The sequence below is a fragment of the Sarcophilus harrisii genome, chromosome 3 (assembly GCF_902635505.1).
Source record: "Sarcophilus harrisii chromosome 3, mSarHar1.11, whole genome shotgun sequence".
NCBI lineage: Eukaryota > Metazoa > Chordata > Mammalia > Dasyuromorphia > Dasyuridae > Sarcophilus > Sarcophilus harrisii.
Window position 1 is genome coordinate 40779809 of NC_045428.1, and position 15997 is coordinate 40795805.

General features: G+C 39.8%; 1 protein-coding gene across 1 annotated transcript in view; it reads right to left on the minus strand.

Annotated features, from left to right (window-relative positions):
- Positions 1–15997, minus strand: part of MCF2L2 (MCF.2 cell line derived transforming sequence-like 2) — a 340912-nt gene that overhangs the window by 222227 nt on the left and 102688 nt on the right. The window contains exons 6-7 of the mRNA XM_031961125.1: positions 7503–7593; positions 3849–3968 (exon numbers count right to left, since the gene is read on the minus strand). Coding sequence (XP_031816985.1) covers positions 3849–3968; positions 7503–7593 — 211 coding nt within the window. The remainder of the gene's footprint in view (positions 1–3848; positions 3969–7502; positions 7594–15997) is intronic.

Below are 15997 nucleotides of genomic sequence, written 5' to 3' on the forward strand. Positions count from 1 at the left end.
TCTAGATTCTCATTCTATAAAACACTCACCCTCTTTTAACTCTCAATCAAGAAAGTACTCTACAAAGCACTCTTTTCTGGACTCTCAATCTAGAAGGCACTCATTTCTAGATCTCCAATCTAGAAAGCACTCCTTTCTAGAATCTTAGTCCAGAAAGCACTCTAGAAAGCACCCTCTTCTAGACTCTCATTCTAGAAAGCATTCTTTTTTAGTTTCTTAATCTAGAAAATGTTCTAGAAAGCACGCTTTCCTGGACTCTCAATCTAGAAAGCACTTGTTTCTAGATCTCCGATCTAGAAAGCATTCCTTTTCTAGACTGTCAGCCCAGAAAACACTCTAGAAAGCACTCTTTTATTAGACTGTTAGTCCAGAAAGCTCTCTCTTGTAGAATCTTAGTCCAGAAAATACTTTAAAAAGTACTCCTTTCTAGACTTGTGGTGCAGAAAGCACTCTTTTCTAGACTGTCAGCCCAGAAAGCACTCTAGAAATCACCCTCTTCTAGACTCTCATTCTAAAAAACACTCACCCCTCTGACTCTCAATCTAGAAAGTGCTCTAGAAAACACTTTTTTCTAGATTCTCAATTTAAAAGACACTCGTTTCTAGATCTCCAATCTAGAAACTATTCTTTTCTAGGCTGTCAGCCCAGAAAATGCTCTATGAAGCACTCTTTTTCTAAATCACCAGTCCATAAAACACTCCTTTTCTAGACTGTCAGTCCATAAAACTCTTTTCTAGAATCTTAGTTCAAAAAACACTTTAGAAAGCACCCTCTTATAGACTCTCATTCTAGAAAGCACTTTTTCCCTAGACTCTCAATCCAGAAAGTGCTCTAAAAAGAATTCTTTTCTGGACTCTCAATCTAGAAAATACTTATTTCTAGATCTCCAATATAGAAAGCATTCCTTTTCTAGACTGTTAGTTCAGAAAACTCTCTTTTCTAGACTGTTAGTCCAGAAAGCACTCTAGAAAGCACTCTTTTCTAGAACATCAGTCCAAAAAGCACTCTTCTAGAATCTTAGAGTAGAAAGTACTCTTTTCTAGAGTGTTAATCCAGAATGCACTATAGAAAGCATTTTTCCAACTGTTAATCCAGAAAGCATTGTAGAAAGCATCCTCTTCTAGACTATCATTCTAGAAAGCACCACCCTCCCCCCAGACCCTCAATTTATAAAGTGTCTAGAAAGCACTCTTTTCTGGACTCTCAATCTATAAAGTGTCTAGAAAGCACTCTTTTCTGGACTCTCAATCTATAAAGTGTCTAAAAAGCACTCTTTTCTGGACTCTCAATCTCTCAAAGTACTTGTTTCTAGATTGCACTCTAGAAAGCACTCTTTTCTAGACTGTCAGATCAGAAAGCACCCTAGAAAGCACTCCTCTAGACTGTTAGCTCAGAAAGCACTCTCTTTTAGAATCTTAGTCCAGAAAGCTCTTTAGAAAGCCCTCTTCTAGACTCTCATTTTAGAAAGCACTCCCTCCCTACACTCTCAATCTAGAAAGTGCTCTAGGAAGCACTCTTTTCTGGACTCTCAAGCTAGAAAGTGCTCATTTCTAGATTTGCACTCCTTTTCTAGACTTTCAGTCCAGAAAGTAAGTACACTTTTCTAGAATCTCAGTCCAGAAATCATTCCAGAAAACACTCTTTTCTGGACTGACTTTTACCTTTCTTTGTATCCTCATTTTTTAACACAGAGCCTGGCACATAGAAGGTACTTAATGAATGACAAGAGAGGGAATAATAAGCCTTCATTGAGTGTCTACTCTATGAAAAGCATTGTATTAATCACTTTACAGATATAACCTCATTTGAACAAAGGCTTGTTGAGTGACCAACAAAAAAAAAAAGTTCTTGCTATCAGGATAACAGCGTTCCATTCAAGTTCCAAGGAAGACTCACCAAGGAACAGGAAAATGATCTTCAGACATACATATTTACATCTGTACATGCTACTTGTAAAGATCTTTCGATAAGACATTTGGAATATATCTGGAACTTCACCAAGTTTTTCTAATTATCAAATCCTGATCTCCTAGGAATGTAAATTTCAGGAGTTGTCAAAAGCCTCATTTCTATAAGGGGAAAAACAGGCACGGCTGGTTTATGGAAAGTACAAGTATGGAAAGTTTCCTGCACTTTGAAGGTTGATTTACTTTTTTTTTTTTAATGATTTTTTTTTGGCTGAATTCAGGATAATTGAATCAGAACCATCTGGGCTATATTTCCTTTAATGCTCACCTCAATTCTTAAACCCAGGAGAAAAGTTCTTTGGCAGAGGGGAGAAAATAAAGGTTGGCTTAATTCCAAAGGGTACAGAACAAATCAGTTGATAAGCAAACCAAAACAAAAACCCCAAACCAAAAAGGGAAGCAAGAAGAAAATGAAAAGCCTTGCCTCAACATCCAGTCATCACTTTGGGGTGTTTTTTCTTCCTTCTAGCTCTCAAATCTACCCAATTTCTTTCCACTTTCCATCTGCCTGCATCAATTCAGGCTCAAATTCTAATTACCTCTGCCCCCTACTATGTCATTGCCACTTTAACTGACCTTCCCATCTCTACTGAGTGCATGCTTACTGTTCTGAATTGAATGGAACTGAATTAAATTGAATTGAATTACTCCTATACCCATATCTCCTAATAGACTCTGCCTTGAATTGCTAAATATTTCCTATGGATAGGTTTCTTCTTTATAAATAGGCTCTAAGTTCCTTAAGATAGGAACTCCATTTTACCTTTCTATATCTTTCATACAGTGCAAGAAGCAATTGTAGGGCTTCTGTACTTGTGACCACCGCCCTCTCATGCACATCATTCCTAGCTTAATCCTGGGATTATAATGCTATAAACATCATTTTCAACACACACACACACACACACACACACACACACACATTCCCTTTCTTGGAAAACTCTTGAAATTCTTGGATCAATGCCAAACTCTTAGTCTGATACAACACACCTTCCAGACCTCACTTCTCACCACTTTCTCAAGTCAGGTTTCTACTCCTTCCTCCTGAAATTCTGCCCCCTCCTCTCTGCCAGTCTCCTCACTCTGCTTCTAAAGCACACCGTGATCTGGGACTACTCCAAAGCCATAGTCTCTTTCCCTTTGTTAAATTCCTAAAACACTTTTTTGCTTTGTCTAGACCTGTGATTTTATTGGTGTAGGGAAATCCTGGTCAGGACTCATCTTTTACTCATTTAGTCAGCACTTTTTTTTCTGAAAACCAGTCTTTTAGAGCATTTCCTAGGACATAGAAGGTTAAATGATTTGGAGGTGAGCTCTCTATTAATTAGTCCATACCATCTCTTGATTTCATTTATTTTCTCAGTAGAATGTAAAGGGTATTTTAAATCTGTCTCTTTGTTTTTCAGGTTATTAGCACAGTGCCCTGCCCATAGGAGGGCATGTGTTAGATTGAATTGAACCAAGCCATTGACACCTAAATTATATATACTGCTCTGGATTGTCAGTAATATTTTTATGAGCATATTGTCTTGTCCCTGGAACTAGACTATAAATCTCCTTGGCTCTGAGGACTATATTTTATCTTTATATTCACATATAGTGAAAAGCACTTGTGAAATATTTGGTGCCTAAAAAAGAAAGTTAGGAATAGATGAAGGAAGAATAAGGAGGAAGAGGAGGAGAAGGAAGAGGAAGAGGAGAAAGAGGAGGAAAAGGAAGAGGAAAAGGAAGAAGAGATGAAGAGGAGAAAGGAGAAAAGGGATGGGAAGAAGAGGATGAAAAGAAATAGGAAAAAGAGAAAAGAGGAAGAAGAAAAGGAGATAAGAGAAGTAGAAACAAAAATTTTGACAAAGAGAATGGAAAATGGAAGGGTGTGCTTACCGGTACCTTCATTTTAAAGTCATCTCTATAGAGTTTAATGCCAATGTCAGCGATGGTCCTTTGGATAAAGCGAGATGGCCGAAGGACAAAGACAAGCTGCAGGTTTCCTGGAAATGCTCCCTGGAATGGTGAGAAAAGCTCATGAGGAAAGGCATCTCACAGTCAAGACTCCCTTGCATTTGAATTTCATTCGAGGTGATGCAACTGGCCTGGAGTGAATCACCAGTAAATAAAGGGGAAGGTCAAGAGGCCCAGAGAAGTGCTCCAAATGGGCCATTTTGGATGGGGATGGAAGAATCTGGGAGGCAGATCAAATGAAATCATTTCTGTGATATATGGGAAAAGGTAAGTTCTTAAGGGGCAGGGACTCTCAATTGGGCATGGGTTTTCCCAGCCACTAACACAATAAACACAATAAATACTTGTTGAGCTTTCCCTGGGCACCGAAGAAACAAATAAATACCTGTTGAAATAAGTAGCACATCTCAAACTCCCCTGAACTGAACTGAACTGAAACCCTCCTGAGCCCCTCCTCTAGTTCTCTTCCTATTAAGAGCTCTTATACAAATTGTGGTTGGTGATACCTTCTTCTTTCTCAAACTACCATAAATTTACCGTTCCACATCCTCAGGACATCTACCAGTTGTAAACTCTCTGAGGACAGGAACTATCTCCCTTTTATGTGCCTTTGCCCCCAGGTTTAGAAATTTGGGTGCAGAGAACAGACAACCTGAGCTCAATGCATGTCCTTAATCTGCTTAAATGCCTCAGGCTGAGTACAGCACTCCATTCAATGGTTGCTATTGCTAACAGTTCTGTTACCCAGTCACACATTGGAGGTGATTGCTATATTAAGGTTTAAGATTTAAGAGGGGAGCGCAAAATGATGAATTGTCAGATGGCCAATGAGAGGACTTGACTCTTTCACTCAAAACATATATGTCCTGTGCCATATCTCTTAGGTTCACTAGATATTAGATTATTTATTAAACTGATCATTACTACGGCCTCTTGTAGCACTAAATCTGGACTCATTCTCTGCAGGACACTAATGAGTAAAGGGAAATGTTATCTAAAGGCTCATCACCTCAATGGGCACCCCAACAGCTGAAGGTACTGAAGGTGAGAAGATCCATGAGAAGTACCACAACTGACCCAGAACCCACTGGTCTGGAGGAAACTAGGGGTCTCTTGGCAGGCAAACTCTGCCAGAGAGTTCTTGGGAAACAGTAGAGGACACAAAAAAACTGCCATTACCCCTCTTTAATTAACTGTGACTAGGAAGCTTCTAAAAAGAATATCAACTCTATTTAGTTATTCCTTTCCCTGTTCTTTCCACCCACCTCCCTTAGGTCAACTCTCCCAAATTTTATATGTCTTGGGATTAAGTGAGCAAGAAATTGTTATAAGACTCTGAAGTTAGAATTGTATTCTCAGGATGCCAAGTGTGGGTGTAGCCACTAGAAAGGATAATTCTACAGCCCCAAATAGACTCAAGTTATCAAGTTGTCAGGGTGGAACAGTGTCTTCCCCTCCCTGTCTCTTAAGAATAGGGGTTCTAAAGCTGGGGTCTGAGAATCTGTTGATTTAAAAATATATATATTTTGATAAAATTTTTAAAAACAACAATATTTACATGCAGTTGGAAAAAGATAAAATATTAAAGTTAAAAAGGAAAAAAAGCCCCTTTTGATAACTAGATTTTGATATAATTATTTTCTTTTGTAATTCCATGCATTTTATTTTATGCATTTAAAAGCATTTTTCCCAGAGGGGATCCTTAGACAGAGATTGCCAAAGGGCACCATGGCACACGCACAAAGCTGAGATCTCTTAGCCTAGGTCATGCTTGTATGTAACCCTCAGAAGAAGCTGGAATTTTGCTAAATCACATCACTATAATTAGCTGGAATTCTATGTATCCTGAAGCACAACAAAAAAAGTGAGGAGAGAGGGCCAGTCTTATCATCAGAAAGACCTGGGTTTAAGTCCCACCTCTGATCATTCTTGGCTGTATAAAGTCACTTAACCCTTTGGTTTCCTGGGCAACTTTTTTTTTTTTTAATTTTCAAAATTCTTCAACATTGACCCTTGCAAAACCTTGTGTTCCAAATTTTCCCCTCCTCTAGATGGCAAGTATGTTAAACATGTTAAACTATATGTTAAATCCAATATATGCATACATATTTATACAATTATCATGCTGCACAAGAAAAATCAAATCAAAAAGGGAAAAAAAACAAGAAAGAAAATAAAATGCAAGCAAACAACAACAAAAAGAGTGGGGAAAAAACAAGAAAGAAAATAAAACGCAAGCAAACAACAACAAAAAGAGTGAGAATGCTATGTTGTGATCCACGTTCAGTTCCCACAGTCTTCCCTCCGGGTGTAGATGGCTCTCTCCGTCACAAGACACTGGAACTGGCCAGGCAACTCTTTTAAAACTCTAAGTAATGGTGAATGTATATGGATGCAGGAGGTTTCCAACCAGAGACTTCTCCATAGCAATGAAATCATAGGCAATAATATAACATTTATATAACACTTTAAGTATGCTAATTGCTTTAAAGATATTATATCATTTGAGTTTCATAACAACCCTGGGAGGAAGATGCTATTATTATCCCCAATTTACAGATGAGGAAACTGAGGCTGGGAGTGGCTGTGTCTTACCCAGGGTCACACTGGCTAGTTAAGTGGCTGAGTCTGGATTGGAACTCATCTTCCTAATTTCAAGTCTAGATCTAGACTCTGTCAACAGATGAAGGAAAGAAGCACTAAATCTACCAGGAAGGAATTTCTTTCTTTCACTCCTCTCAGGATTCCACTTGAGGGCAGGTGGTGAACTCTCTCCAGCCTTCCCCGGCTGCGCAGCCTTGCTGGTCGGCTCCCTCATGCTGCCTCTATTGCCTTTGTTACTCAAACTTTAAGAAATCAGACCCTTTTTATTTTAAAAGGGAAGGGTGATGAGAAGGGATCTGGACAAGTGCATTATCTGAGAGCATCAGAATGCTCTCACAAACCCCAACTGCAGGAAAAAAACTTTTCAATAAATAGTAATTCCCACCCTCCTTTCCCATGAATTTGACTGAAAAAGAACTGAAGAATTATCGCTTAAAAGAAATGAGCATAAGGTCATAGTTTTACACTGGAAGGGACCTTAGAATCCAGTGCCTTCATTCTGCAGATGAGGAAACTGAGCACAGAGCTACTGAGTGAGTTCCCCGGGGTCACACAGCTACTAAGGATCTAAGATAGGATTTGAGTTCTTCCTGATCTGTCTTCCTAAACCCTCAGAAAGAATAATTTCAATACACCCTGCTCACTCTGACCTCCCCAAAGCCACACGGTCTAGGCTGCACTCACAGGATGCTCTTGTATTTTAAACACAGATGCAATATTCTGCTTGATCTATTCATGGCCAAGAACCCTGGCTGCTCTGCTCTCTCTGTCTAGCCAGACCCAGGATTTAAGTGAGTTCTTTTAGCCTTCAGTATTTAGTATTTTCTGACACGTTCCCCAGCTCCTCACCTTCCGAGAGACCTGGGAAGCTTGCTTTGCAGGCACTTGGAAAGGTCCCCTTTCCAGGTCAGGAAAGCTTACGTTTTCTCCATCATCAGCAGCAGAGTAAACACAAACATCATGGGTACTCACTGCGATTCGGGTCAAGGATGCCCTCACGGAGCTCCATTTGTCTCTTCTTCTGTCAATAACAATGATGAACCCAATGCTGGCAGCCTCCAGACTGCAAAGAAACATGAAGAGATGTGGGGGGTTACAGGGATCCACGGGAGTTTGGGATGACCCGACTCCATGCCGCTGCCCGTGTGGCTCTAAGTGCCCCTGCCCAGCCTCGGAAAGCAGAGGCAGCTCCCACTCTGTACCCCGAGGCTGCCTGGCAGCCCTCATAAAACATGCATGCTTTATCTGTTCCTATCTCTTCGCTCCTGCATCCCTGGCTGGGAAATGCAGGGATGTGGGCTAGGGCCACATGGCTCCATGGCTGAACGTGCCGGGGGCCGGCAGATGCCTGAGGGAGGCGGACACCCCCATCTTGGACCCTGTCGTGTTCCTCCCAAAACACTGACACGTCATGGGGCTGGGGTTGGCTCCTTCTCCTGAGGATTCCACCCGGGCTGTGGGAGAAGGCAACACACTCAGCACAAGGTGCAAACGGCTCACCAGAAATCAGGGGAGCGAAATGGAGCTTGGATCAGAACACGCATGAAGGGAAATGTGTCAGCCCCATCACTCACTGGCCCCCTCCCCTGCTTCTCTGTACAGGGAGGCATGAGACCGGATAATCCCAAAGTCCCTTCTAGCCCTAAATCCAAAGATATTTGGATCCTTTTAAAAGCAAAGCCTCCAGGATGGACGTTTCCTCCCTTTCTTGTTCTTAGAACACGCAAAATGCCCGACATAAAGAGATCCATGGGGCAGTTAGATGGCACAGGGAACAGAGCACCTGTCCTGGAGTCAGGAGGACCTGAATTCAAATGTGGTCTCCGATATTTAACACTTCTTAGCTGTGTGACTCTGGGCAAGTCACTTAACTTGCAATTGCTTTGCAAAAAATAAATAAATAAATAAAATTTCAAAATAAGTAAAAACGAAAATAAAGCTCCCCACAAGGAAGAGACATGCTATCTGTTAACTCATCAATGTAGCATACATTAAGTGCCTACTCTGGGCCAGGCAAGCTTTGGGGGCTGAAAGATAAAAACAAAACAAGCTCTCCCTTCAAGGACTCACATCCTTTCTAATGAGATAAGTCTAAATCCAATTACTTTTGGTTCATTTTTAGGGGACCACAGCACAGAGAAAAAGCATGGGATTTAAAGTTGGAGAGCTGTTCACTCATTTTTTCAGTCATATCTGGCTCTTCTTGATCCCACTTGAGGATTGCTTGACAAAGATCCTGGAGTGATTTGCTATTTTCTTCTCCAGTTCCTTTTATACGTGAGGAAACTGAGGCAAACAGGGTTAACTGACTTGCCCAGGATTGTCTGATGTCAGATTTGAACTCAGATTTTCTAACTCCAGATGTTCTATCCACTGTACCACTTGTAGTCAAAAAACCTGGGTTCAAATCCTACTTGCTGCCTTTGTGACTTTGGGCAAGTCACTACCATTCCCTTAAACTCAGTTTACCTATCAATAAAATGGGGACATTGGACTAAGGTTCTCTCCTCTCCAAAATACTAGGATTTTTTTCCCCTTCTGTTTAGCCTAAGAGTTTTTGAGGCACTCCTTTTATTCATTTATTTTTAATGTTCCCACTTTTATTTTCCTAACTTCCAGGGTGACTATAACTTTTTTTTAAAGTGCCAGGAATCATAATTATTCAACTTGTTTCTTAGACAAAATAGTTGTAAGAACCCCTTGGGGGAAGGAGGTTGGCCATGGGAGGAGTAATTGGAGTTGAGCCTTGGGAGTTGAGCAGGGAAGAAGACATCAGCTGAGCTTAATCGAAAGAAGTCTTGTATCAGTATCAATATATTATGTCACAATATGTTATAGAGGCAGGAATGTGTCTGTGAGGATAGAACACTGGACTTTGAATTGGGGAGATCTGAGTCCAAATCCTGCCTCAACTATTTATTAGCTGTGTGACTAATACTATATCCATAGATAGATAAAATAATTTATCTTTCTCGACCTCAATTTCCTATCTGTAAAGCAAAGGGATTATAATAGCAGCTCCTTTCCAAGGTTTTTTCGAGAATAAATGAGATCATATTGTAAAGCTTTGCAAGTTTGGCAAACAAAGATCATATAAATGCAGATCTTACTCTGTGTGTGTGTGACCACCATCTTTAAGCATGTTTATTTAATTTTTTACTTTTCTCCAATTACATGTAAAAACAATTTTTAACATTCATTTTTTTAAAACTTTGAGTTTCAAATTCTCTCCCTCCCTCCCATCCCCTCTTATTGAAAAGGTAAGTAATTTGATATAAGTTACACATGAGCTAACTCTTTTTTATTGGGAAGTCACCATTAGGAAGCTGATAATTAAACATGGGAGAAAGTGAAGAGAGAAAAAAAGAGGGACCAGGACAGAGCCTCTAGGGCCAGCTGCAGTTAGTGGACTTGATATGAACGATGAATGAACAAAGAAGATGGAGAAAGAATGGTCAGAGAAGGAGGGGGAGAACCAAAGATCTGCACAAAACAGATTTCCTACCACCAAAATTTGTAGCTTTGTAGGGAGAAAAGGAATGAGCACATTGGCTCTCATACATACTGTTGCATGGGAAATGCATTAGAGTTATAGATGTGCTGTGGAAAATCTGAGGGGAGGGTCATTATTGGTCAGGAGCAGCAGAGAAATCTGTGGAGGAGGAGATAATATGAGGATTGGGCTTTGAAGGATGAGGAGGAAGTTAACAAGAGAAGAGGAGGAGGAAGAGGGAAAGTATTGAGAACAGGATGGGTTCAGGAAGAAGAGCTCTGTCTTGCCTTATCTGGGTGCTGAGCAAATGGAGAACAAAACTAGGAGATAAACTTGGGGAAGAAGGATGGTACCAGTGGCAGGAAGCCACAGATTCCAGAGGAGTCTGAACTTTATCTAGAAGGCAATAAAGAGCAAATAAAGACTTTTAATCAGAGGATTGACATGGCAAATTGTATGCATTAAAAAGATTATTCTGAGAGTGACATGAAGAGTAGATTACAATTAGGCAAGAGTAGAAATAGCAGCTGGGACAGTTAAGTGACAATGTGGTTGGAATACTGGACCTGTAGTCAGAAGGACCTGAGTTCAAATCCAGCCTCAGATACTTATTGACTGTTATCATGGGCAAGTCTCTTAATCCCCTCTGCCTCTGTTTCCTCATCTGTGAAGTGAACTGAAGAAGGAAATGGCAAACTGCTACAGTTTCTTTGCCAAGAAAACCCCACATGGAACCGTGAAGAGTCAGACACAACTGAAAAATGACTGAACAATAATAAAATATTTAGACATTGTGCTGGTCACTGGCTTAAAAAAAAAAAAAAAAAGCCTGCCTTCAAATAGCTTACATTTTTACTAGAAGATACAGTGTATAAACATAAGTAATACAGGATAATTCACTGAGGGAAAGTACACTAATGATTAAGAGGATTAAGAACGGCTTCTGGTGGAAGATGAGACCCAAGTTAAATCCAGGAATTCTAAGACATAAAAGTGAGAAGAGAGCATTCTAGATATCAGGGGCACCCCGTGCAAAGCTTCCAAAGTGAGAGATGGGATCCTAAATTCAAGGAATAATAAGATGGTGACTCTGAGTGAAAGGTAGAGTTTGTGAAAGGAATAATGTGAACCTAGAAAAAGTAGGCTACAGTGAGATCAGTAAGATACTCAAATGAGAAGCTTCTCTTTTATTCTGGAGATGAGGGGAATCACTCAAGGATTTTGAATTTGAGAGTGATGTGGTTAGGTCTATGTACATCAGGAAGGTGATTTAGCAATTACGTAAAAGAGGAATTGAAAAAGAGAAAAAATTAAAAGTAGGAAAACCAAATGAGAAACTCTAAGAAGGGTGATGAAAGTCTCAACTAGAGTTGTAGCCTCATGAGTGAAAAGGAGGGTGTGACTACAAAGATACGTGATAGCTGTAAAATAAGACATGACACCATGATTGGATGGTAGAGGATGAGGAATGAGAGAGGGGGAAATGAGGGTGGACTAAAGAGATAAAGTGGAATGGATCATAGAAGGTAAGTTTGTGTTGGAATGTTCAAGAGTCAGACTCAAGACATACTTTAAAGTTTAATCTTCATTATTAACATTTTCTCCATCATTCTCTTAAGTTTAGGCCATGAACAAAACAATAAATCAAAATCTGATCTGAAGTGTTTACTGACTTCCAAGGTATAAATGCTTACACTCATTTTATAGATAAGAAAACTGAGTGTCAGAAAGGCTAAGTGAATTTCTTGAGGCTATTTAACTATTCATGGCTAACATGGCAGAAAACTCAAAACTCCTGATTCTCAGGTTTGTATTCTTACTACTAAGACTGCTTGATGCTTTATGAGAAGGCAATCTGAGTTTCAGATTGCCTGGCAATTTGGAAACCAGTTTTTATAAGAAAGAAAGAAAGAAAGAAAGAAAGAAAGAAAGAAAGAAAGAAAGAAAGAAAGAAAGAAAGAGAGAGAAAGAGAGAGAGAGACGGAGGGAGAGAGGGAGGGAGGGACAGAGGGAGAAAGAAAGAGAGAGAGAGAAAGAAAAGAAAAAGAGAGAAAGAAAAGAAAGAGAAAGAGAAAGAAAAGAAAGAGAAAGAAAGAAAGAAAGAGAGAGAGACGGAGGGAGAGAGGGAGGGAGGGACGGAGAGAGAAAGAGAGAGAGAGAAAGAAAGAAAAAGAGAGAAAGAAAAGAAAGAGAAAGAGAAAGAAAAGAGAGAGAAAGAAAGAAAGAAAGAAAGAAAAGAAAGAGAAAGAAAGAAAGAAAGAGAGAGAGACGGAGGGAGAGAGGGAGGGAGGGACGGAGAGAGAAAGAGAGAGAGAGAAAGAAAAGAAAAAGAGAGAAAGAAAAGAAAGAGAAAGAGAAAGAAAAGAGAGAGAAAGAAAGAAAGAAAGAAAGAAAGAAAGAAGGAAAAAAGGAAGGAAGAAAAAAAGAAAGAAAAGAAGGAAAAAAGGAAGGAAGGAAGGAGGGAGGGAGGGAGAGGGAAAGAGAGAAAAGAAGAGAAGAGAAGAGAAGAGATTAGGTTTGTTATCATTGAATCCACAGTGCCTATAGACCAGCATCCATAAAGAAAAAATTAATGAATTCATTAGATAGAAGTCAATAGCTTTTTCTTTCTGCTGAGTTCAGCAGCAATAATTAATGATATACAGACTAAGTGTTTTCCCAGAAATCTTCCGTATAATTTTATTGATTTTTCTCTTTCTCTTAAGTGTTATTGATTTTAAGAGAGACTCATAGCCTTAAAGATGAAATACTAAGTCTATAGGGTAAAGGTTGCGGCAAGCCTTTTTCTCTAATAACTGGCTCCATTCCCTCCCTTCCCCTTGTCAGGAACTTGTTAAGAAGTGGTCTGAGGCGGGGCAGCTAGGTGGCTCAGTGGATAGAACCCTGGCCCTGGAGTCAGGAGGACCTGAATTCAAATCCACCTCAGATACCTGACTTACTCGCTGTGTGAATCTGAGCAAGTCACTTAATCTTGATTGATATTCTCTTCCCCCTTCTTCCCCCCCCCCCAAAAAAAAAGGGGGTTTGAGCCAAGAGACGGGATCAGCCCAGTAGTTCCAGGAAAAAGTGTGAGCAGAGTATCAGAGAAGTTAGGGAAAGACCCAGGACTGGAGATAGGACGAACAAGGCAGGGAGAACCAATATGGAAGATCAAATCCCCACATGCCACAGGGAAGAGAAAGGTAGCCATGATGGAGGAGTTCCGTGGAAGGAGCTCAGTAGTCCTGGCTGGGACCTTTCTGCGTCCTTGGCTGTGTAAAAATGGGAAGGTTAATGACTTTACCTAAGCACCTTGTTCTGCTGGGGCTCTTACTATCCCGCCAGAGATCAAACCAAGCGTACCCGAAATTCTTCGTGGGGCTGACATACTGAGCCCAGGACTCTCTGGGCTCTGCCAGATAACCAGCTCCCGGTTCTGGGAGAGCCCAGCCCCGAGAGGAGCCGATAAGATCAATACGCGAGATCGCACCCCCCGACTCTGCGATTTTTATCTTCTTAACCTCTGGCTGCCCTCCTCCACCCGAAGCTCTCCCATGTCCACTTGCTTAGAGGAATAAACGCCCAGATCCAATCCAACAGTTGCGTCTTTTTTAGAACTCTGGGGGAAAAAAGGTTGCCATTAATGCTGTCAAGTGACTTCGATAGGTCGATGGAAATCTGGAGAATTTGGACCCTCCCCCCCCAACTCTCTTCCCCTTCTTTTCTCCCCCTTTCTTCTCCTCCCCTCCATTCCCCCCCCCCCCACCAGCAACCGGACTTGGAACCACAGAACTAAAGCCTGGACGTTGACGCGGGAGTGAGTTCCTTCCCCAAATGCCCGGATCCTAGCTTGGAGTCCAGATGTTGAGATTCCTCTCTAACCTTCTGTGGGGTCGGAGACAGCACCGCCTTGGGCAGGTCTCCACTCAAGGCACGTAACTTGGACACGGGGCAGCCGGAGTCCCACTCCGAAGCTAAGTTAGAAGGCTGATGACCGTAAGTATTGCCAGCGCTGGCGAGCTCATCAAAGACAGCCTTGGGTTCTGCTGGGGCTCCTATGATTGGTCCAAACTGGACCAATTACAAACCAATCAACGCAAAGGCCCATTAGACATCTAAAAGCATCTTTTAATCATCCCCTTGCTCCTTTCCTTTGGGGAGATCCAAGTAACATAATGATTGCAAAGCACTTAACATAGGGACATAGCCTAGGCTAAGCTCTCCATTATTATGATTTATATAAATGAATGGAATTGTTCCATACCCGACAACTCAAAAGCGGTTTTATAACGCCAGAGGTAATAAGATTAATGGTTTTTAGGAATGATAATTTGCAAATGCAACTGGTATCACCTGAAATTTATTGTCTATGTAATTACTATGTTTCTAAATTGTGTTGTATTTCTAAATCTAGATTATGAAATTTGACAAGTGCTGGATATTGTTACACGTGAATTAGACTTTTAAAGAAAATAAATATTTTCTGGATATTTGCAAACTGTTAATATTTAATGAGATATATTTAGTTGATGTTACTAATCTACCACTTATTTGGTGTATGTCTGAAATCCCAGAATAGTTTTAATTTATAAGTGAAAGGTTAATGAATGTTAATTGGGTTTTTTATTGGATGTAATCAATTCATACTTGATAACTTTTTGTAAGTTTTTTTTACATATGATCAATATTTGCCAAAGTTGAGGTGAATGATTTTCTGTGTTAGAGATCATCTGATTGGTCAACAACATAATGTTGTTTATAGTGTTTTTATTTTATTTTTTTGCTGAGGCAATTGGAGTTAAGTGACTTGCCTAAGGTCACACAGCCAGGAAGTGTTAAGTGTCTGAGACCAAATTTGAACCCAGGTCCTCCTGACTTCAGGGCTGGTGCTCTATCCACTGCGCCACCTAGCTACCCCTGATGTTATATTTCTAAATTATATATGTATGGTGTTATATTTCTAAATTTTCTTCTATTGTGTAATTTGGTAAAAAATTACATCAGCTATGTTGTTAGAAAAGCAATTTCTCTTATAATGTAGATGTGGTCAAACTAAGAATTTTACTGTTAGAAAAAGTGAATGGATAGGTTGAAGCTATCAGCCCTATCGCTCATGTGCTTAATATTCTGAAACACTGTAATTAAGAACTTATAAACTTCCAAATTTTGTCTATATATAAAAGGAAGTTTCACCTAAAATTATTTGACTATGACTTACAAAAATTAATAGACTTATTAACTATATTATTTGGAGTTATTGTGGGATTTTTTGTTTTTTGTTTTTGGTGAAGCAATTGGAGTTAAGTGACTTGGCTGGGGTCACATAGCTAATAAATATTAGGTGTCTGAAACCTAGATTTGAACTCAGGCTCTCGTGCTCTAGACACTGCACCATCTAGCAGCACCCTAGAGTTATTGTCTTAATCAAGTATTTGCCTATGTATTTTAAAAGGGGAAATTTGTAATTGTACAAAGAAAGGACCTTGTAAAATTTCCTTTGTAAACTTACAAGGATTCTTAGAATCAGCTAATCAAAAATTCTTATCAATCCTCTATAAGAGTTTTCTGTGTTGTAGAATTCCTTATAAGTAAATGGGATACAAAATGAGAATCTTTGCACAAAATGAGAATGAAATTTTCAAGACTACTTATATTGTAGAGTGGGTTTCAACTAAGGTTGTTTGTTTATCACTTGTGGAGATTTTATATATGTCTTGAAGCAATTTAATTTTAACAAACTCCATTTTTAAAGATCAATTTTAATGGGTAAATACCAAATAACATTAAAGAGAGATGTATGTATATATGTATATATGCTCTTTAAACTAATACCAAAGGAACCTAGCATAACGGATGAGGTCTGGATTCAATATCAGGAAGACTTGAGTTCAAATCCCACCTCAGGCACTTATGGGACATTTGATGTTGGACCAGTTGCTAAATCTTTTTGGATATTAGTTCCCTCACTTTAAAGTGGGGATAATAATAGCACCTT